The following is a 24,811-nucleotide window of genomic DNA, read 5'->3' as shown; positions in this document are numbered from 1 at the left end:
AATTCCACAACTACTACCTTATACACGCAAGTGTAAAGGGATAAAGAATATGTACATAAAGATATATGAATGAGTGATGGTACAGAACGGCATATGCAAGATGCAGTACATGGTATAGAGTACGGTATATACCTATGAGATGAGTACTGTAGGGTATGTAAACATAAAGTGGCATAGTATAAAGTGGCTAGTGGTCCATGTATTACATAAGATGGCAAGATGCAGTAGATGATATAGAGTACAGTAGATACATATACATAAGAGATGTGTAATGTAGGGTATGTAAACATTATATTAGGTGGCATTGTTTAAAGTGGCTGGTGGTACGTTTTTACATAATTTCCATCAATTCCCATTTTTAAAGTGGCTGGAGTTGAGTCAGTATGTTGGCAGCGGCCGCTAAATGTTAGTGGTGGCTGTTTAACAGTCTGATGGCCTTGAGATAGAAGCTGTTTTTCAGTCTCTCGGTCCCTGCATTGATGCACCTGTACTGACCTCGCCTTCTGGATGATAGCGGGGTGAACAGGCAGTGGCTTGGGTGCTTGTTGTCCTTGATGATCTTTATGGCCTTCCTGTGACATCGGGTGGTGTAGGTGTCCTGGAGGGCAGGTAGTTTGCCCCGGGTGATGCGTTCTGCAGACCTCACTACCCTCTGGAGAGCCTTACGGTTGTGGGCGGAGCAGTTGCCGTACCAGGCGGTGATACAGCCCGACAGGATGCTCTCGATTGTGCATCTGTAGAAGTTTGTGAGTGCTTTTGGTGACAAGCCGAATTTCTTCAGCCTCCTGAGGTTGAAGAGGCGCTGCTGCGCCTTCTTCACAACGCTGTCTGTGTGGGTGGACCAATTCAGTTTGTCCGTGATGTGTACACCGAGGAACTTAAAACTTTCCACCTTCTCCACTACTGACCCGTCGATGTGGATAGGGGGGTGCTCCCTCTGCTGTTTCCTGAAGTCCACAATCATCTCCTTTGTTTTGTTGACGTTGAGTGTGAGGTTATTTTCCTGACACCACACTCCGAGGGCCCTCACCTCCTCCCTGTAGGCCGTCTCGTCGTTGTTGGTAATCAAGCCTACCACTGTAGTGTCGTCCGCAAACTTGATGATTGAGTTGGAGGCGTGCATGGCCACGCAGTCGTGGGTGAACAGGGAGTACAGGAGAGGGCTCAGAACGCACCCTTGTGGGGCCCCAGTGTTGAGGATCAGCGGGGTGGAGATGTTGTTACCTACCCTCACCACCTGGGGGCGGCCCGTCAGGAAGTCCAGGACCCAGTTGCACAGGGCGGGGTCGAGACCCAGGGTCTCGAGCTTGATGACGAGTTTGGAGGGTACTATGGTGTTAAATGCTGATCATAGGTACACTTCAACTGTGAGAGACGGAATCTCAAACAAAAATCCAGAAAATCACATTGTATGATTTTTAAGTAATTCTTTTTGCATTTTATTGCATGACATAAGTATTTGATACATCAGAAAAGCAGAACTTAATATTTGGTACAGAAACCTTTGTTTGCAATTACAGAGATCATACGTTTCCTGTAGTTCTTGACCAGGTTTGCACACACTGCAGCAGGGATTTTGGCCCACTCCTCCATACAGACCTTCTCCAGATCCTTCAGGTTTCGGGGCTGTCGCTGGGCAATACGGACTTTCAGCTCCCTCCAAAGATTTTCTATTGGGTTCAGGTCTGGAGACTGGCTAGGCCACTCCAGGACCTTGAGATGCTTCTTACAGAGCCACTCCTTAGTTGCCCTGGCTGTGTGTTTCAGGTCGTTGTCATGCTGGAAGACCCAGCCACGACCCATCTTCAATGCTCTTACTGAGGGAAGGAGGTTGTTGGCCAAGATCTCATGATACATGGCCCCATCCATCCTCCCCTCAATACGGTGCAGTCGTCCTGTCCCCTTTGCAGAAAAGCATCCCCAAAGAATGATGTTTCCATCTCCATGCTTCACGGTTGGGATGGTGTTCTTGGGGTTGTACTCATCCTTCTTCTTCCTCCAAACACGGCGAGTGGAGTTTAGACCAAAAAGCTATATTTTTGTCTCATCAAACCACATGACCTTCTCCCATTCCCCCTCTGGATCATCCAGATGGTCATTGGCAAACTTCAGACAGGCCTGGACATACGATGGCTTGAGCAGGGGGACCTTGCGTGCGCTGCAGGATTTTAATCCATGACGGCGTAGTGTGTTACTAATGGTTTTCTTTGAGACTGTGGTCCCAGCTCTCTTCAGGTCATTGACCAGGTCATGCCGTGTAGTTCTGGGCTGTTCCCTCACCTTCCTCATGATCATTGATGCCCCACGAGGTGAGATCTTGCATGGAGCCCCAGACCGTGGGTGATTGACCGTCATCTTGAACTTCTTCCATTTTCTAATAAATGTGCCAACATTTGTTGCCTTCTCACAAAGCTGCTTGCCTATTGTCCTGTAGCCCATCCCAGCCTTGTGCAGGTCTACAATTTTATCCCTGATGTCCTTACACAGCTCTCTGGTCTTGGCCCTTGTGGAGAGGTTGGAGTCTGTTTGATTGAGTGTGTGGACAGGTGTCTTTTATACAGGTAACGAGTTCAAACAGGTGCAGTTAATAAAGGTAATGAGTGGAGAACATGTCTGTGAGAGCCGGAATTCTTACTGGTTGGTAGGTGATCAAATACTTATGTCATGCAATAAAATGCAAATGAATTACTTAAAAATCATACAATGTGATTTTCTGGATTTTTGTTTTAGATTCCGTCTCTCACAGTTGAAGTGTACCTATGATAAAAAATTACAGACCTCTACGTGCTTTGTAAGTAGAAAAACCTGCAAAATCGGCAGTGTATCAAATACTTCTTCTCCCCAATGTACATACATGCATACACACGCACACCCCACCAGTCAAATTTTTTAGAACAACTACTCATTCAAGGGTTTCTTTATTTTTACATTGTAGAATAATAGTGAAGGCATCAAAACTACGAAATAACACATATGGAATCATGTAGTAACCAAAAAAAGTGGTGAACAAATCAAAATATATATTTGAGATTCTGCAAATAGCCACCCTTTGCCTTGATGACAGCTTTTCACACTCTTGACATTCTCTCAACCAGCTTCATGCGGTAGTCACCTGGAATTCATTTCAATGAACAGGTGTGCCTTGTTAAAAGTTCATTTGTGGAAGTTATTTCCTTCTTAATGCGTTTGAGCCAATCAGTTGTGTTGTGACAAGGTAGGGGTGGTATACAGAAGATAGCCCTATTTGGTAAAATACCAAGTCCATATTATGGCAAGAACAGCTCAAATAAGCAAATAGAAATGACAGTCCATCATTATTTTAAGACATGAAGGTCAGTCAATACGGAAAATTTCAAGAACTTTCAAGAAAGTTTCTTCAAGTGCAGTCGCAAAAACCATCAAGCACTATGATGAAACTGGCTCTCATGAGGACCGCCACAGGAAAGGAAGACCCAGAGTTACCTCTGCTGCAGAGGAAAAGTTCATTAGAGTTACCAGCCTCAGAAATTGCAGCCCAAATAAATGCTTCACAGAGTTCAAGTAACAGACAAATCTCAAAATCAACTGTTCAGAGGAGACTGTGTGAATCAGGCCTTCATGGTCAAATTGCTGCAAAGAAACCACTACTAAAGGACACCAATAAGAAGAAGATGTAACGATGTACGTTGAGAGTCGCGAAGCAAGTTCAGGGAGTGAATACATTTAATTAATAAATTAACAAAACAAGAAACACAAACAGAGCACTGACATGAAACAGGAACAATGACGACTGAGGAAGAAACCAAAGGGAGTGACATATAAAGGGCAGGTAATCAAAGAGGTGATGGAGACCAGTTGCGCGTAACGCTGGTGACAGGTGTGCGCCCTAACGAGCAGCCTGGTGATCTAGAGGCCTGCGAGGGAGCACACGTGACAGTACCCCCTCCCTGACGCGCGGTTCCAGCCGCAGGACGCTGACCAGGATGACGATCCCAGGGATCAGGAGCGGACCGGTCACCTCTGCTAAAGCGCAGGACGTGTCAATCCAGCTGAGGCGTGGGAGCATGACGACCTAAAGCACCGGAGAGAGAGCATACGTGACAGAAGAGACTTGCTTGGGCCAAGAAACACGAGCAATGGACATTAGACCAGTGGAAATGTGTCCTTTGGTCTGGAGTCCAAATTGGAGATTTTGGGTGCCAACGGCCGTGTCTTTGTGAGACGCGGTGTGGGTGAACAGATGATTTCTGCATGTGTATTTTTCAACGTAAAACATGGAGGAGGTGGTGTTATGGTGTGGGGGTGCTTTGCTGGTGACACTGTCAGTGATTTATTTATTTATCAGTGATTTATTTAGAATTCAAGGCACATTTAACCAGCATGGCTACCACAGCATTCTGCAGCGATACGCCATCCCATCTGCATTGGGCTTAGTGGGACTATCATTTGTTTTTCAACAGGACAATGACCCAACACACTTCCAGGCTGTGTAAGGGCTATTTTACCAAGAAGGAGAGTGATGGAGTGCTGCATCAGATTACCTGGCCTCAACAATCCCCTGACCTCAACCAAATTGAGATGGTTTGGGATGAGTCGGAACGCAGAGTGAAGGAAAAGCAGCCAACAAGTGCTCAGCATATGTGGGAACTTCTTCAAGACTGTTGGAAAAACATTCCAGGTGAAGCTGGTTGAGAGAATGCCAAGAATGTGCAAAGCTGTCATCGCAAAGGGTGGCTATTTGAACAAATTTTATTTGATTTGTAAATTTTATTTATTTGATTAGTTCACCACTCTTTTGGTTAATACATGATTCCATAGTTTTGACGTTAGTAAAAATAAAGAAAAACCCTTGAATGAGTAGGTTTGTCCAAACTTTTGCCTAGTACTGTATATCATTTTTTTACGGTTATGACTGTTATTTTATTTTCATGACGGTCATCATCAATACCTGTCGGCTACACAGTTATACAGTAATTGTGCCTGCCCTAACTGAGGCATCCTCACAGACAGGCGTGTAAGATGGGGAAACACCACCTTAGAGTGCCTAGAGGACCATAAACGGCTCTGTAAATGCCAGCTCAGCTGAGACAAATAAACCCACGGCAGCAGTGAGACGCAGGCCTGTGGTTGGTAAGAGCAGTACTGGGACTCGGAGAACGCCAGGGCTTCGTGGCAGGCAACAATGATTGATTACTGTGAAGTAAGTGTGTGTGTGTGTGTGTGTGTGTGTGTGTGTGTGTGTGTGTGTGTGTGTGTGTGTGTGTGTGTGTGTGTGTGTGTGTGTGTGTGTGTGTGTGTGTGTGTGTGTAACAAACAAGGAGCAGACAGGTTGTTCTGTCTATGTCTACTTTGTGTTTAACTTTTTTACTATGACACTTTATGTGATTGTAACTATATTGGCGTGATGACTTGTGTATAATACTCTTTGGAGGACTCTATTGTCTCTCTCACCTAGCAGCTCATAGAGCAGGTTGAGGATGTCCTTCCAGGAAGCCCCAGCCTCTGCCCCGGCACACTCCCCAAAGTGGGCTGCACTGTTGTACACGTTGAGACGGTCGATGCAGCAGGACACCAGAGTCAGCATGCCCTGAAACAAAGACACACCCATCATTACTCTGACATCATCATCATCATCATGTGTCCTCAATTAACCTGCTCCTAGTCTCTCCCATGCCTTCATGCCTGGATGATTAATCTAGGATGGTAATAGCGATCAGGTATGCTAAGCAGCATGCCCAGCTGTGAGAAAGGAAAATTGTAGGTGATTTATAACTCCATAAAAAGCCTATCAGCTGTCAACAATGAAAAATTGACCTTACAACTGTATTGTATGGGAGAGTGGGATGGAAAAGAGCAATTTTGGGATATTAATACAATTATAGAGAAGTGTGTAGGCTGGGATATAGATGGGTTATTGAAGCATTCCAAGGGCAGGATCGGTGTATTCCGGAAACAGTATTGTGTATGGTTATACCAATTATGTAAACATTACATAAACACTGCACACAGCTTGTTTACATAAATTCCTGTCATCAACTTATTGCTTGGAGACAAAGTGAACAACTGGGGAAATTTAAATCCACAGCAACAGCTTTTGTTTCAGTTAAGGAAAGTAGTTGACATTGTGTATTTAACATCACAGGCACAAGGGAAGGCAGCTGACATTTTATAATTGATGAGAACAATTTTGGGCCGAGAGGCTTATCAAAAGGCTCCACTCCATTGTTGTCACCACAGAAAAACTCAGGACAAAACTGCTGACAGTTGAAAAGCAATGCTCTGAAATACAATATGGCATTGAAATACTGTACCAAGAATCCATTGATTTAGCCTTTAAAAACAGCGTGTCTTGGCAACACTGCATTTAAGCCCGGCTCCTGCAATGACCACTTACTAAAATTGCCTTAATCACAATTGAAACCCCTGACTTTGGACTTTTATTGTCCTCTGCTGCCAAGCAACCGTCAGGCAGGATTGTGACGCGGCACTTCATGTGTGGATGAACTCACTTCCTGTTTGAAGAGGTTCTGTCGGTTCTTGAGAGAGCGCAGCATGATCTGTTTCTCCTCGTGCTCCAGCTCAGCATTAGGCACCTGGAAGTAGGTGATGAGGTCATTGAGGGTCTGGAGGACCTCCTCGATGGGCAGGGCTACTGACGCACGGTTCTTTCCCCCCAGACAGTCCAGATCTCTGGAACAGGGAAGAAGGGTTATCTTCACCACAGGACACTTTGAAAGTACTCCATTTTGCAAAAGTTGATTTTTCAGCATCAAAACAAGGGAATATACACTGAGCATGCCAAACATTAGGAGCACCTTCCTAATATTGAGTTGCACCCCGTTTTGCCCTCAGTACAGCCTAAATTCATCAGGGCATGGACTTTACAAGGTGTTGAAAGCATTCCACGGGGATGTGGCCCATGTTGATTCCAATGCCTCCTACAGTTGTGCCAAGTTGGCTGGATGTCCTTTGGGTGGTGGACCATTCTTAATACACACGGGAAACTGTTGAGCGTGAAAAACCCAGCAGCGTTGCAGTTCTTGACACAAACCGGCACCTACTATCATACCCAGTTCAAAGGCACTTAAATCTTTTGTTTTGCCCATTCACCCTCTGGATGGCACACATACACAATCCATGTCTCAATTGTCTCAAGGCTTAAAAATCCTCCTTTAACCTGTCTCTTTCCCTTCATCTACACTGATTGAAATGGATTTAAATAAGTTACATCAATAAGGGACAACAATTTTCACCTGGATTCACTTGGTCAGTCTGTCATGTTCATAATGGTTTGTGCACTCAGTGTATGACAGCAGGTTCTTTATATCATGACATCATTATATGATAATCATAAGGTTTCATAACCACACTGAACTCCAGTATTAGAATATGACTCAAGCAGTGACTGCCATAGGAACATCATTTGTGCCTTGAGGTTCATCCATGCTGAAATGTTATTTCCGTGTGTGACCTAAAATGAGCCCCTGCTCTGTCACACAGAGGGGGGCTGAGGAGGCGAGAGGGAGGGGGGTGTGGAGAGGTACAGCTCACAGGCGGCAGTCTAGGTCTGGATAGTGGTGAAAGCCAGTCAGCAATGTTTGACCAACTGACGTCACGGAGGGGGGTATGTGTTTGATTCACAGTCACAGGCCAGTTTAATAGTGGCAGATGAGGCTTTGAACATTTATTCGCTCCATAGCATTCTCATTCATGACTGTCCGTAAGTGGCCTTATGGCTTGATGTGTTTATTGTCCTGTTTGGCCACGGATGACTGGGTCACTGAGCCAGGCAGGCAGTGTGCTTTTTGTGGGCTGTGGAGCCCACTGCTCACAGGCCAAAAGCTCCACTGCTGCTGTGCATTCACAGTCTACAGGGCTTTACACCCAGACAGCATGCATATTACACTACAGTCAAGTAGGTGTTATATTTTTGTAGGGCTGGCACAATTACCGTATAGCCGACGGATATGTGTGAAGACTGTCATGAAAATAAAATAAACATTTATCATTGAAGACTTGGACCTACTTCTAGCCCCAAGGCATAAGACCTCTAAACAAGACTGCTAAATAGCTAATCAAATGGCTACATTGACTACCTGCATTGACCCTTTTTTATTGAATCTCTTGCACTGACTCTATGCACACACTCACATATACTTACACCCTAACACACACACTACATACGCCCACACACACACCCACACGCATGCACACACATGCATACTGATGCAACAGACACACACACACACACACACACACACACACACACACACACACACACACACACACACTGCTGCTACTGCACCACATATGCTGCTGCTACAGTCTATTATCTATCCTGTTGCCAAGTCACTTTACATTTAAATTGACATTTTTTTAATTTAGAAGACACTCTGATCCAGGTTATTTAATTCAGGTGGTTCAACTCCATATCTCAGTCATAGTAAGTACAAATTGCCTTAAAGTAGCTATTTGCAAAGTGAGTGCTAGTAAGGGGGAGGGGGGGGGGCAGAGAATACCTTGGCCCTTACAGGTCTGTGAGAGCCAGAAATCTTGCTTGTTTGTAGGTGACCAAATACTTATTTTCCACCATAATTTGCTAATAAATTCATTAAAAATCCTACAATGTGATTTTCTGGATTTTCTTTTCTCATTTTGTCTGTCATATTTGAAGTGTACCTATGATGAAAATTACAGGCCTCTCTCATCTTTTTAAGTGGGAAAACTTGCACAATTGGTGGCTGACTAAATACTTTTTTGCCCCACTGTATGTTGTGGAGCATGAACCTGCTGGAGCGAGTCACTACTTTGATATTTGCAGAGAACGACATGTTGTTGTCCAGGGTCACACCAAGGTTCTTTGCACTCTGTGAAGGGGACATTGTGAAGTTGTCAACCCTGATGGTGAGGTCTTGGAGCAGGCAGGCCTTCCCCGGGAGAAAGAAAAGCTCTGTTTTATCAAGGTTGAGCTCAAGATGGAAGGCCGACATCCAAGCTGAGATATCTGCCAGACACGCAGAGATGCGTATCACCAATTGGGTGTCAGAAGGAGGGAAAGAGAAAAGTAATTGAGTGTCATGCGCATAGCAATGATAGGAGAGACTATGTGTGGATCTGAAGCAGCTGAGTGACTTGGTGTAAAGAGAAAAGAGGAGAGGGTCTAGAACCGAGCGCTGGAGGACACCAGTAGTGAGAGTACATGGTACAGACACAGATCCTCTCCATGTCAACTGGTAGGAGCGTCCTGCCAGGTAGGATGCAATCCAAGAGTGTGCAGAGTCTGAGACACCCAGCGTTGAGAGAGTGGAGAGAAGGATCTGATGGTTCACGGTGTCAAATGCAGCGGATTGATATAGGAGGATGACAACAGAGGAGAAAGAGTCAGCTTTGGCAGTGTGGAGAGCCTCCGTGACACAGAATCGACCAGTCTCGGTTGAGTGACCCAACTTGAAGCCTGACTGGTAAGGGTCAAGAAGATTGTTCTGTAGAGAAATAGCGAGCGAGTTGGTCAGAAACAGCATGCTCAAGTGTTTTGGAAAGAAAAGAAAGAAGGGATTACGGTCTGTAGTTCTTGATGTCAGAGGAGTCGGGTGTTGGTATATTGATGTGGGGAGAGACTCTGGCCATTTTGAAGTCAGATGTGACGCAGACAGTGATCAGGGATGAGTTGATGAGGGAAGTGAGGAATGGGAGAATGTCTCCAGAGATGGTCTGGAGAAGGGAGGAGGGTATGGGGTCGAGCGGGTAGATTGTTGGGAGGCCAGACCACACTAGTCACAAGATTTCATCTAGAGAGAGAGGGGAGGAAGAGGTCAAGGCGTAGGGTAGTTATGTGTGAGTGGGACCAGTGAACTCAGTAGGCTGAATGAGGAGCGGATGTCGTCAACCTTCTTTTCAAAGTGGTTGACAAAGTCGTCCCCAGAGCTGGAGGAGGGAGGATTAGGTGGAAAACAGTTCCTAAGCTTAGAGGCAGAACATTTAGAGTGATAGAAAGTGGCTTTAGCAGCAAATACAGAGTAAGAAAAGGAGGGAGTGAAAGGAAGATAGGTCCTCCGGAAGATTAGTTTTCCTCCATTTTTGCTCAGCTGCCGACAGCCCTGTTCTGTAAGCTCGCAATGAGTCACTCAGCCATGGATCAGGAGGGGAGGGTCGAGCCGTCCGGGAGGAAAGTGCGAATCATAGGATGCAGAAAGACAGGAGAGCAGGGTTGAAAAGGTAGAATAAGGAGAGGAGAGAAAGGGATTTAGCAGAAGGGAGAGTAGTGGGAGAGAGAGAGAGCAAAGTTTGCGACAGCGCATGAGCATTTGGGTAGGGGCTGTAATGGGACATTTTTATTGTATGTAACTGAGTATGTGACTAACCTTGTGAATCTGTTCTTTTATAATCTCCTGTTCTTGGGAGTATCATCCTGTTGCAAACCAGCTTGCACCTGCGTCCTTGTATAGATAAAGTTCCGCTCAAGAACAGGAAACTATAAAGATATGTGCTCATCACCCAATGCTTTGGAATTCAGACTGTCTACCCTGCGCTGTGTAACTCATTTCTGAGCTCAGAGAGAATAACAAAGGAATCTTGGTTTGACTTGGACTCCAGCAAATCCTTATTGTAGAATATACACCACAGGGCTGAGTGGGTAGGGTTGGAGGAGAAGGAGACAGAAAAAGAAAGTAGTGATCAGAGAGCTGGAAACTTTACCCGTACTAACATTAGAGAACGACTGATAATCTGCCGAGCCGATGAATGGGGCCTATATTTGACCTTCCAGTCTATCGGCTATTGGCCCTTCCCTATCTGCTTTGCCGATAGTCCCTCTACATAGCAGAACTGCTGCTATGTGAGCCGCCACTCACCGCCTGAGCCACGAGCTCTACACAATGCAGAGGAACATCTAGCTGGGAAGCTGCAGTATTGAGAAATAGATGAATTGACAGTGACCAAAATCAAATTACTGTTGGAAATATTAGTTTAGTTAATTCACTAATAAAAAGGATTTTCCTCTAGGATTTTGTCTGTGCTTAGCTCCATTAATTTTTATCCTGAAAAACTCCCCAGTCCTTAAAGATTACATGCATACACATAACATGATGTTTGAAAAAATAGCTTGGTGATCAATAATGTGTTGTTTTGGATTTGCCCCAAACATAACACTTTATTCAGGACAAAATGTAATTGCTTTGCCACATTTTACAGTATTACTTTAGTGCCTTGTTGCAAACAGGATGCATGTTTTGGGATATTTTTATTCTGTGCAGGCTTCCTTCTTTTCCCTGTGTCATTTAGGTTAGTATGGTAGATTAACTACAATGTTGTTGATCCATCCTCAGTTTTCTCCTATCACAGCCATTAAACTCGAACTGTTTTAAAGTCACCGTTGGCCTCATGATGAAATCCCTGAGCGGTTTACTTCCTCTCCGGCAACTGAGTTAGGAAAGAAGCCTGTATCTTTGTAATGATTGGGTCACCATCTAAAGTGTAATTATTAACTTCATGCTCAGAGTGATATTCAATGTCTACCAATAGGTGACCTTCTTTGCAAGCCATTGGAAAACCTCCCTGGTAGTTGTGGTTGAATCGGTGTTTGAAATTCACCGCTGGACTTAGAGACCTTACAAATAATTGCATGTGTGGGGTACAGAGATCAGGTAGTCATTCAAAAATCATGTTAAACACTATGATTGCACAGAGAGATTCCATGCAATTTATAATGTGACTTGTTAAGCACATTTTTACTCCGGAAGTTATTTAGGCTTACCATAACAAAGGGGTTGAATACTTATTGACTCAAGACATTTCAGCTTTTCATTTTTTATTCATTTGTAAACATTTCAAAAAAACATTCCACTTTGACATTATAGGGTATTGTGTGTAGTAGGCCAGTGACAAAAAAAATCTCAATTTAATCAATTTTAAATTCAGGCTGTAACACAACAAATGTGGAAAAAGTAAAAAGGCTGTACATTCTTTCTGAAGGCACTGTATGGGCAGATTTGAGTCATTCAGACACAACGTGCATGTTAGTTTCATATTTTTGCCTACCCTCGCTCTCCTTGTCAGATATTATGTACATTTATGGCTTGGTGGCAAATGTCATTGCCATTGAGCTAGTTCTCATAGTACCAGTCAACAGTAGCACAAGATATGAGCCATGGAGAGAGATGTGAGAAGATGTGAAAGGGAGTGGCTTGCTCTTTCCAAATAGTAGCAGTAGGATCAAGTTATAACACGCCCATTTCCTGACATAGTAGTGAATTTAGTGTGAATTTTGACCTGGCCGCTGAGTTTAGAGATGCATCCTGACAGCTGAAAATAATACTTTTCCCAATCACGGGAAATTACAAAAATACTAGTTTCATAAGCATCCGTGATCACAAATCATGACGTTAAGTTGGACCCATTTGCATTGAATAGATGGTACTTTATATTCTCATACTAACAGGAGTGCCTATATTTTTTATTTAACCTTTATTTAACTAGACAAGTCAGTTAAGAACAAATTCTTATTTAAAACGACGGCCTAGGAACAGTGGGTTAACTGCCTTGTTCAGGGGAAGAACGATATATTTTTTATATCGTCAGCTTGGGTATTCAATCTAGCAACCTTTCGGTTGCTGGCCCAACGCTCTAACCACTAGGCTACCTGCCACCACATTCTATATGATGTCCTTCCATACAGGCATGACATGCTGGAGTGATGCTTCCATGCAGAATGTGTTGCTCAGAAGGCTAATATAAGTAACAGATGGAAGGCAAACAGATTAGGGTGCTACAGATGACAGACTCCACTGATCTGCCAAAACAAGCTCAATAACTCAATGCACACACTCCTTTTGAATATGCATTGACCTGTATTGTGAGTAGGCCTATGCCGTCTTCATTTACCCAGTTGATCAAGAGATGTACCATTCAAATAAAATGATTATGTTGTTATGTAGTTAGATTTGTAAAAACAAAGTTGAATGTATTGTTTTATTTTAAAATTGATGCATTAATGCATACATGGCTGTCTCTGGGAAATGTTGTTGTCAAAATGTTCAAACGTAACGATATTGAATAGCGGCCTAAAATATCGGCCATCGGCCTCCTTGACCCCCAAAAGAATCTGTATCGCCATCAGCCCCCCAAAAAATCTGTATAGGTCATTCTCTAACCTTGTACCTCTGCACATCGTATTCTGTACATAGCCATGTTATTTATATTTGTTTTTCACTGTGTATTTATTCCTTGTGTCACTATTTCTATTTATACATTTATTTATGTTTTACCTTTAACTCTGCATTGTTGTAAAATTACCCATAAGTAACAATTTCACCGTTAGTATAAACCTGTTGTTTACAAAGCATGTGACAAATAAAGTCTGAACTGAGACGGCCGGGCATTTGTGCAGGTGAGTACATTTTTTGCTGTAACATGGACTCGATAGTAACATGTACTCCACAAAGTGATGAAACTTTGTTGCTCCTTGCTCAAACAAGGAAAGTGTTGTAGCAAACAAGTCTTCGGTTGCCTAGGCAATGCCCTCCTCCCTGCTACAACAGCAGCACATTCAGTCAGGAGCAGAGGAGAGGAAAAAATATAAACTCAAAAAAATAAACGTCCTCTTACTGTCAACTGCATTTATTTTCAGCAAACTAAACATGTGTAAATATTTGCATGAACATAACAAGATTCAACGACTGACACATAAACTGAACAAGTTCCACAGACATGTAAATAACATAAACGGAATAGTGTGTCCCATAACAAAGGAGGGGTCAAAATCAAAAGTAACTGTCAGTATCTGGTGGGGCCACCAGCTGCATTAAGTACTGCAGTGCATCTCCTCCTCATGGACTGCACCAGATTTGCCAGCCTTCCACCAAGGCACCTGCAAGTTCCCGGACATTTCTGGGGGGAAATGGCCCTAGCCCTCACCCTCTGATCCAACAGGTCCCAGACGTGATCAATGGGATTGAGAGCCGAGCTCTTCGCTGGCCATGGCAGAACACTGACATTCCTGTCTTGCAAGAAATCACGCACAGAACGAGCAGTATGGCTGATGGCGTTGTCATGCTGGAGGGTCATGTCAGGATGAGCCTGCAGGAAGGGTACCGCATGAGGGAGGAGAATGTCTTTCCTGTAACGCACAGCGTTCAGATTGCCAGCAATGACAACAAGCTCAGTCCGATGATGCTGTGACACACCGCCCCAGATCATGACGGACCCTCCACCTCCAAATCAATCCCACTCCAGAGTACAGGCCTCGGTGTAACACTCATTCCTTCGACGATAAACGCGAATCTGACCATCACCCCTGGTGAGACAAAACTGTGACTCCTCAGTGAAAAGGACTTTCTGCCAGTCCTTTCTGGTCCAGCGACAGTGGGTTTGTGCCCATAGGCAACGTGGTTGCCGGTTATGTCTGGTGAGGACCTGCCTTACAACAGGCCTACAAGCCCTCAGTCCAGCCTCTCTCAGCCTATTGTGGACAGTCTGAGCACTGATGGAGGGATTGTGTGTTCCTGGTGTAACTCGGGCAGTTGTTGTTGCCATCCTGTACCTGTCCCACATGTGGAATGTTTGGATGTACCGATCCTGTGCAGGTGTTGCTACACGTGGTCTGCCACTGCGAGGATGATCAGCTGTCCGTCCTGTCTCCCTGTAGCGCTGTCTTAGGTGTCTCACAGTATGGATATTGCAATTTATTGCCCTGGCCACATCTGCAGTCCTCATGCCTTCTTGCAGCATGCCTAAGGCACGTTCACACAGATAAGCAGGGAAAATTGGGCATCTTTCTTTTGGTGTTTTTTGGTGTTTATTCCATCTGTAAGCTGTTAGTGTCTTAATAACCATTCCACAGGTGCATGTTCATTAATTGTTTATGGTTCATTGAACAAGCAGGGGAAACAGTGTTTAAACCCTTTACAATGAAGATCTGTGAAGTTTCTTGGATTTATACAAATTATCTTTGAAAGACCGGGTCCTGAAAAAGGGGCTGAGTTTATATACACTGCTCAAAAAAATAAAAGGGAACACTAAAATAACACATCCCATATCTGAATGAATGAAATATTCTTATTAAATACTTTTTTCTTTACATAGTTGAATGTGCTGACAACAAAATCACACAAAAATTATCAATGGAAATCAAATTTATCAACCCATGGAGGTCTGGATTTGGAGTCACACTCAAAATTAAAGTGGAAAACCACACTACAGGTTGATCCAACTTTGATGTAATGTCCTTAAAACAAGTCAAAATGAGGCTCAGTAGTGTGTGTGGCCTCCACGTGCCTGTATGACCTCCCTACAACGTCTGGGCATGCTCCTGATGAGGTGGCGGATGGTCTCCTGAGGGATCTCCTCCCAGACCTGGACTAAAGCATCCGCCAACTCCTGGACAGTCTGTGGTGCAACGTGGCGTTGGTGGATGGATCGAGACATGATGTACCAGATGTGCTCAATTGGATTCAGGTCTGGGGAACGGGCGGGCCAGTCCATAGCATCAATGCCTTCCTCTTGCAGGAACTGCTGACACACTCCAGCCACATGAGGTCTAGCATTGTCTTGCATTAGGAGGAACCCAGGGCCAACCGCACCAGCATATGGTCTCACAAGGGGTCTGAGGATCTCATCTCGGTACCTAATGGCAGTCAGGCTACCTCTGGCGAGCACATGGAGCTGTGCGGCCCCACAAAGAAATGCCACCCCACACCATGACTGACCCACCGCCAAACCGGTCATGCTGGAGGATGTTGCAGGCAGCAGAACGTTCTCCACGGCGTCTCCAGACTCTGTTACGTCTGTCACATGTGCGTGTGAACCTGCTTTCATCTGTGAAGAGCACAGGGCGCCAGTGGCGAATTTGCCAATCTTGGTGTTCTCTGGCAAATGCCAAACGTCCTGCACGGTGTTGGGCTGTAAGCACAACCCCCACCTGTGGACGTCGGGCCCTCATACCACCCTCATGGAGTCTGTTTCTGACCGTTTGAGCAGACACATGCACATTTGTGGCCTGCTGGAGGTCATTTTGCAGGGCTCTGGCAGTGCTCCTCCTTGCACAAAGGCGGAGATAGCGGTCCTGCTGCTGGGTTGTTGCCCTCCTACAGCCTCCTCCACGTCTCCTGATGTACTGGCCTGTCTCCTGGTAGTGCCTCCATGCTCTGGACACTACGCTGACAGACACAGCAAACCTTCTTGCCACAGCTCGCATTGATGTGCCATCCTGGATGAGCTGCACTACCTGAGCCACTTGTGTGGGTTGTAGACTCCGTCTCATGCTACCACTAGAGTGAAAGCACCGCGAGCATTCAAAAGTGACCAAAACATCAGCCAGGAAGCATAGGAACTGAGAAGTGGTCACCACCTGCAGAACCACTCCTTTATTGGGGGTGTCTTGCTAATTGCCTATAATTTCCACCTTTTGTCTATTCCATTTGCACAACAGCATGTGAAATTTATTGTCAATCAGTGTTGCTTCCTAAGTGGACAGTTTGATTTCACAGAAGTGTGATTGACTTGTAGTTACATTGTGTTGTTTAAGTGTTCCCTTTATTTTTTTGAGCAGTGTACAATGCCTTCAGAGAGAATTCATACAACTTGACTTACTCCACATTTTGTTGTGTTACAGGCTGAATTCAAAATTGATTAAATATATTTTTTTCATCACCCATCTACACACAATAATGACAAAGTGAAAACATGTTTTTAGAAATGTTTGCTAATTTATTGAAAATTAAATTCAGAAATTATACATTCACACCCCCTTGCTATGACACTCCAAATTCAGCTCAGGTGCATCCAATTTCCTTTGAGCATCCTTGAGATGTCACTACAACTTGATTGGAGTCCACCTGTGGTCAATTAAATTGTTTGGACATGATTTAGTAAGAAACACACCTGTCTATATAAGGTCCCACAGTTGACAGTGCATGTCAGAGAGGAAACTATACCAAAAAGTCCAAGGAACTGTGATTTGACTTGAAAAAAACTGTCCTTAGATCTCCAAGATAGAATTGTGATGAGGCATATATCTTGGGAAGGGTATAAAAACATTTCTAGAGTGTTGAAAGTTTCCAGGAGCACAGCGGTCTCCATGATTTGGAAATTGAAAAAATATGGAACTACCCAGACTCCGCCTAGAGCTGTCCGTCCAACCAAACTGAGAAACAGGGAAAAAGGGACCTTGGTCAGAGAGGTGGCCAAGAACCCAGTGATTACTTTGACAGAACTACAGAGTTCCTTGGCTGAGATGGGAGAACCTGCCAGAAGGACAACAGTCTCTACAGCACTTCACCAATCTGGGATTTCTGGTAGAGATTGGCCAGACGGAAGCCACTCTTGAGAAAAAGGCACATGAAAGGCAAAAGATTCTGTGGTCTGATGAGAATGTTTTTAAACTCAGCTCATCACCAATCTAACACCATCCCTACTGTGAACCATGGTGGTGGTAGCATCATGCTATGGGGATGCTTTTTGGCGGCAGGGACTGGAAGACTGTTCAGGATAGATGGAACAATGAGTGGAGCCAAATACAGGCACATCCTTGATGAGAACTTGCTTCAAAGTGCAAATGACCTTAGACTGCGGTAAAGATTTATGTTCCAACAGGACAATGACCCCAAGCATACAGCCAAAGCAATGCTGGAATGGCTCCAGAAGAAGAGTGTGAAAGTCCTTGAGTGGCCCAACCAAACCCCAGACCTGAATCTCATTGAAAATTGGTGGAAAGACTTGAAGATTGCTCCCCATCTAACTTAACAGAGCTGGAGAAAATCTGCAAGGAAGAATGGGAGACAATCCCCAAATCCATATGTGCAAAGCTGAGATAGACATACCCAAGACAACTCACAGCGCTAATCGCTGCCAAAGGAGCTTCTACAAAGTATTGACTCACTGTTATGAATACTTAGGTAAAATGTTACATTTCTATATTTCATTTTCAATAAACATGTTTTCACTTAATAAAAATTATTACAATGTAAACTTAATTTTAATCCGTCTGTCTGAATATTTCAAGACATGACAATTCTCTTCTCATCACTCATCTTGAAAAACACTTATACTAAAAACTTCAATCAATCAGCCATCATTAACACAATGGAAAAACCTAATGAAAGTGCGTGGGCTACGGAGAGAAACAAAATGGTGCAGTTTTAGGCCATGTGCCGGAAAGTGATGAGGGCGCTGGAGAGGGGTGTGTACTAGTGGGTCTGGGCAGGTGTCATGAAGTTGATGTTTGTTATTTGTATGTTTTGTATTGTTTATAAAATATCAAATGTAATCTTACAAAAAATATAAAAAATAAATCAGGAAAAAGTAGAAAGTGGAAAAAGTAAAGGGGTGTGAATCATTTCTGAAGGCACTGTTTAAATATAAGTTGTATTTGTTTTGCTATTCGAATGGTTATTACGGTGATCACGGTCATTTGGATGACCTATAAGCGTCATCCAAAATTGTAGTTGTGTGGTTTAGAGGTGGTGTACCTGATGAAGTGACTGAAGAGGCGGGTGGTGTTACGGATGATGCGAGCAGCACGGGACTCTTCGTGCTGACACCGCTGCAAGGTCAGCCCATCATCCATATGACCCTCAGAGTGGAGGCAGGCCTGGAGGAGGGAGGAACACAGAGAAAGCGGGAAAGGGGGGGTAGGCAAAGGAGGGAGAAGGGGGTAGCGAGAGAGAGAAATAGAGTGACAGAGAGCAAAAGAGAGAAATAGAGGGAGGAAGGAAAGATGAGGGCAAAGAGAGAGAATTAAAGAAAGAAAAGAGGGAGGGAGAGAAAGGGAGAAGTTGACAGATTAGCAGCAGAGGTTGGAACCGGTTCAGGGAATAGAACCAAAAACGGGAAAATAACGGAATTTTTCAAGGAAAGTTAAAAGAACCAGGAACGAAAGTGATCTCCAGAACAGAACTGTTATTTTCAAATCTTGAGAACTGGTGAATAACGTTATTTTAAGTTCGGAGCATTATTTTTTCTATCAACGCGCCTATGCAAAGTACTCACTCTGTCACTCAGAAACTTCTCCTCACAGTGTCTGCCTGTCAGCTTTATCTAGGCTAGTTAAGGATACTATTAGTTATCACGTTTCACATTGGATTTATAAACTACAAAATGGTATGACGTGTTTTGAATGCTGGTGCCGCTGCACACACAAGCTTTTAATTAGCTCTGGTCCAGGGTGTTGAGCCAATGTTTGGATGTTCAAAGTTCCTCCATATTAGCAGCTCCTCCGTAAGTAAGTAGCTAGTATATAATGATGTCATTTAGTGAAGTAGGAATGATAGACCTACTACTAATATCCTAAACACATTATAATGCACGTCATATCATGATGGTAAGCGCTTCAAGCCAAGCCTCCTCCATGTCCATCCCTCTTTTGCTTGCTCCCCACCCGCAACATTTCAGTTTCATCTCGCGCCCTACACTTGTCTGTCCATCAAGCATGTAAACAATTAGCTTGCCCTGTCTATAGCAAGCTGCTCTATCCACACTGATTGGTGGAGTAATTTAATGAGCTAAATGTAAAAACTAATGTCGATCCCACAGATTAAAATAGGAACAGAAAGGAACTAAATAAACTGGTACTTTTGGGGGGTTCGAACCGGTTCAGAACTTTATTTTGCAGGTCAGAACTGTGGAACGGAACTAAACTATTGGAAAATAATTTTGCTTGCAACCATGATTAGCGGTGTTGAGTATGGCTAAGCTGTAACACAGGTGCTGCTGACATTACAGGCTATTAGGCTGCATTGCTGTGGAGTAGAGGGACTGTCATATAATCGCACAATCCTCCAGTGGCGTGTATTCGTGGATTCCAAGGAAAGCCAGGCTTCCCAAAAACATTGACCAATATTTACTTTTTTACAAAAGACTAAATTTATCATTCGTCTCTGTGTTTCATAATTTTCCTTGCAAGAGGCTGAATGCATCTCAACGGAGAAAGCATCCGAGCGAGCGAAACAGCGCCCCTCTGTCTCTATATGTGTCTCTATATGTGTAACCAATCTATCTGATGCTGTCAGGTCAAAAAGAGTATGACATTGTTGCCGCCTTTCCTGGCATTGAATGCAAGGAAAGCCAGCAAGCAATAATAATAAAAAATGTAAATAGCCAATCAGCGTTAAGCTAAACTGAGTGAGCTCAACTGTGAATGGTCCTGGCATAGGGCTGTTGCAGTGACCACATTACCACCACAACGGCAGTCATAAGTCATGGCCGCAGTAAAATTCGACATAATCTCCTTTTATGCACTCTGGACATGCTTAGGTAGTACCCAATTTGCTAACTACCAACAGGTCTTGATGGCCTGGTACTCAGGGCTCTATTGTTCTTCCATCAGGTCCTAATATATCTCTTGACACAATGATGAAAATAATCATGGCCTCTAAACCTTCAAGCTGCACACTGGATCCTATTTCCAACTAAACTACTGAAAGATCTGCTTCATGTGCTTGGCCCCCCTATGTTGAACATAATAAACGGCTCTCTATCCACCGGATGTGTACCAAACTCACTAAAAGTGCAGTAATAAAGCCTCTCTTGAAAAAGCCAAACCTTGACCCAGAAAATATAAAAAACTATCGGCCTATATCGAATCTTCCATTCCTCTCAAAAAAAATTGAAAAAGCAGTTGCGCAGCAACTCACTGCCTTCCTGGAGAGAAACAATGTATACGAAATGCTTCAGTCTGGTTTTAGACCTCATCATAGCACTGAGACTGCACTTGTGAAGGTGGTAAATTACCTTTTAATGGCGTCAGACCGAGGCTCTGCATCTGTCCTCGTGCTACTAGACCTTAGTGCTGCCTTTGATAGCATCGATCACAACATTCTTTTGGAGAGATTGGAAACCCAAATTGGTCTACCCGGACAAGTTCTGGCCTGGTTTAGATCTTATCTGTCGGAAAGATCTGTGAATGATTTGTCCTCTGACAAATCAACTGTACATTTCGGTGTTCCTCAAGGTTCCGTTTTAGGACCACTATTGTTTTCACTATATATTTTACCTCTTGGGGAGGTCATTCGAAAACATAATGTTAACTTTCACTGCTATGCGGATGACACACAGCTGTACATTTCAATGAAACATGGTGAAGCCCCAAAATTGCCCTCGCTAGAAGCCTGTGTTTCAGACATAAGGAAGTGGATGGCTGAAAACTTTCTACTTTTAAACTCGGACAAAACAGAGATGCTTGTTCTAGGTCCCAAGAAACAAAGATATTTTCTGTTGATTCTGACAAATTAATCTTGATGGTTGTAAAGTCGTCTCAAATAAAACTGAATGACCTCGGCGTTACTCTGGACCCTGATTTCTCTTTTGACGAACATATCAAGACTGTTTCAAGGACAGCTTTTTTCCATCTACGTAACATTGCAAAAATCAGAAATGTTCTGTCCAAAAATGATGCAGAAAAATGAATCCATGCTTTTGTTACTTCTAGGTTAGACTACTGCAATGCTCTACTTTCCAGCTACCCGGATAAAGCACTAAATAAACTTCAGTTAGTGCTAAATACGGGTGCTAGAATCCTGACTAGAACCCAAAAATGTTATCATATTACTCCAGGGCTAGCCTCCCTACACTGGCTTCCTGTTAAGGCAAGGGCTGATTTCAAGGTTTTACTGCTAACCTACAAAGCGTTACATGGGCTTGCTCCTACCTATCTTTCCGAGTTGGTGCTGCCGTACATACCTACACGTACGCTACGGTCACAAGACGCAGGCCTCCTAATTGTCCCTAGAATTTCTAAGCAAACAGCTGGAGGCAGGGCTTTCTCCTATAGATCTCCATTTTTATGGAATGGTCTGCCTACCCATGTGAGAGACGCAGACTCGGTCTCAACCTTTAAGTATTTACTGAAGACTTATCTCTTCAGTGGGTCATATGATTGAGTGTAGTCTGGCCCAGGAGTGTGAAGGTGAACGGAAAGGTTCTGGTGCAACGAACCGCCCTTGCTGTCTCTGCCTGGCCGGTTCCCCTCTCTCCACTGGGATTCTCTGCCTCTAACCCTATTACAGGGGCTGAGTCACTGGCTTACTGGTGCTCTTTCATGCCGCCCATAGGAGGGGTGCGTCACTTGAGTGGGTTGAGTCACTGACGTGATCTTCCTGTCTGGGTTGGCGCCCCTCCTTGGTTTGTGCCGTGGCGGAGATCTTTGTGGGCTATACTCAGCCTTGTCTCAGGATTGTAAGTTGGTGGTTGAAGATATCCCTCTAGTGGTGCGGGGGCTGTGCTTTGGCAAAGTGGGTGGGGTTATATCCTTCCTGTTTGGCCCTGTCCGGGGGTATCATTGGATGGGGCCACAGTGTCTCCTGACCCCTCCTGTCTCAGCCTCCAGTATTTATGCTGCAGTAGTTTATGTGTCGGGGGGCTAGGGTCAGTTTCTTATAACTGGAGTACTTCTCCTGTCTTATCCGGTGTCCTGTGTGAATTTAAGTATGCTCTCTCTAATTCTCTCCTTCTCTCTTTCTTTCTCTCTCTCGGAGGACCTGAGCCCTAGGACCATGCGGCAGGACTACCGGGCATGATGACTCCTTGCTGTCCCCAGTCCACTTGGCCTTGCTGCTGTTCCAGTTTCAACTGTTCTGCCTGCGGCTATGGAACCCTGACCTGTCCACCGGACGTGCTACCTGTCCCAGACCTGTGTTTTCAACTCTCTAGAGACCGCAGGAGCGGTAGAGATACTCTTAATGATCGGCTATGAAAAGCCAACTGACATTTACTCCCGAGGTGCTGACTTGCTACACCCTCGATAACTACTGTGATTATTATTATTTGACCATGCTGGTCATTTATGAACATTTGAACATCTTGGCCATGTTCTGTTATAATCTCCACCCGGCACTGGCCACCCCTCATAGCCTGGTTCCTCTCCAGGTTTCTTCCTATGTTTTGGCCTTTCTAGGGAGTTTTTCCTAGCCACCGTGCTTCTACACCTGCATTGCTTGCAGTTTGGGGTTTTAGGCTGGGTTTCTGTACAGCACTTCGAGATATTAGCTGATGTACGAAGGGCTATATAAATAAATTTGATTTGATTTAATGGCCTGGTACTCAGGGCTCTATTGTTCCTCAATCAGGTCCTAATGGCCTGGTACTCAGGGCTCTATTGTTCCTCCATCAGGTCCTAATGGCCTGGTACTCAGGGCTCTATTGTTCTTCCATCAGGTCCTAATGGCCTGGTACTCAGGGTTCTATTGTTCCATCAGGTCCTAATGGCCTGGTACTCAGGGCTCTATCGTTCCTCCATCAGGTTCTAATGGCCTGGTACTCAGGGCTCTAATGTTTCATCAGGTCCTAATGGCCTGGTACTCAGGGCTCTATTGTCCCTCCATCAGGTTCTAATGGCCTGGTACTCAGGGCTCTAATGTTCCATCAGGTCCTAATGGCCTGGTACTCAGGGCTCTATTGTCCCTCCATCAGGTTCTAATGGCCTGGTACTCAGGGCTCTATTGTCCCTCCATCAGGTTCTAATGGCCTGGTATGGTGTAAAACGGTGTAAAACATGGTTGTTGTGTATGTTGTTTCAAAGCCCAACACAATGAAATGCACAGCGCTTTCTAAGGTGATGATTAATTCAAAACACCCATTCACATATTAGAAATTATGCATAGGCTTATGAGCCCAAGTCCGAAAGAAAAACCTGAATAAAAATGATGATTGTGCCATTATACAAAACATGGTCTACTGCATATTATGCATGGCAGAAAAATGGAGTGAAATAAGTATTCTTATACAGTGCATTTGGAAAGTATTCAGACCACTTGACTTTCTCCACATTTTATTACTTTACAGCCTCTCTAAAATGTTTTTTTTTTATCCCCTCATTAACCTACACACAATACCCCATAACTGCAAAACAAAAACAGGTTTTTACAAATGTTAGCAAACTTATTAAAAATTAAAAACTGATATCACATTTACATATGCATTTAGACCCTTTACTCAGTACTTAGTTGAAAAACCTTTTGCAGCGATTACAACCTTGAGTCTTCTTGGGTATGACGCTACAAGCTTGGCAGACCTGTATTTAGGGAATTTCTCCCATTCTTCTCTGCAGATCCTCTTAAGCTTTGTCAGGTTGGATGGCTTCGCTGCACAGCTATTTTCAGGTCTCTCCAGAGATGTTCGATTGAGTTCAAGTCCAGGCTCTGGCTGGGCCACTCAAGGACATTCAGAGACTTGTCCCGAAGCCACTCCAGCGTTGTCTTGGCTGTGTGCTTAGGGTCGTTGTCCTGTTGAAAGGTGAACCTTCGCCCCCAGTCTGAGGTCATGAGCATTCTGGAGCGGGTTTTCATCAAGGATCTCTCTGTACTTTGCTCCATTCATCTTTCCCTCGATCCTGACTAGTCTCCCAGACCCTGCAGCTGAAAAACATCCCCACAACATGATGCTGCCACCACCATGCTTCACGGAAAGGGATGGTGCCAGGTTTCCTCCAGACGTGACGCTTGATATTCAGGCCAAAGAGTTCAATCGTGGTTTCATCAGACGAGAGAATCTTGTTTCTCATGGTCTGAGAATGTTAATGTGCCTTTTGGCAAACTCCAAGCGGGCTGTCATGTGCCCTTTACTGAGGAGTGGCTTCCGTCTGGCCACTCTACCATAAAGGCCTGATTGGTGGAGTGCTGCAGAGATGGTTTTCCTTCTGGAAGGTTCTCCCATCTCCACAGAGGACATCTAGAGCTCTCTCACGAGCTCGCCCCCGATTGCTCAGTTTGGCCGGGCGGGCCAACTCTAGGAAGTCTTGTTGGTTCCAAACTTCTTCCATTTAAGAATAATGGAGGCCACTGTGTTCTTGGGGACCTTCAATGCTGCCGAAATATTTTGGTATACTTTCCCAGATCTGTGCTTTGAC

General features: G+C 44.3%; 1 protein-coding gene across 10 annotated transcripts in view; it reads right to left on the bottom strand.

Moving 5' to 3' along the window:
• The window catches only part of LOC129812846 (ryanodine receptor 3-like), a 199,661-nt gene that overhangs the window by 104,071 nt on the left and 70,779 nt on the right, over positions 1 to 24,811 (bottom strand). For all 10 annotated transcript variants that reach the window (XM_055864766.1, XM_055864767.1, XM_055864775.1 and 7 more), the window contains exons 12-14: positions 18,441 to 18,562; positions 6,489 to 6,669; positions 5,431 to 5,566 (exon numbers count right to left, since the gene is read on the bottom strand). In XM_055864766.1, coding sequence (XP_055720741.1) covers positions 5,431 to 5,566; positions 6,489 to 6,669; positions 18,441 to 18,562 — 439 coding nt within the window. The remainder of the gene's footprint in view (positions 1 to 5,430; positions 5,567 to 6,488; positions 6,670 to 18,440; positions 18,563 to 24,811) is intronic.

Source organism: Salvelinus fontinalis, chromosome 16 (assembly GCF_029448725.1).
Source record: "Salvelinus fontinalis isolate EN_2023a chromosome 16, ASM2944872v1, whole genome shotgun sequence".
NCBI lineage: Eukaryota > Metazoa > Chordata > Actinopteri > Salmoniformes > Salmonidae > Salvelinus > Salvelinus fontinalis.
Note: the sequence above shows the minus strand (reverse complement) of the source record. Positions and strands in the feature narration are given on the sequence as shown.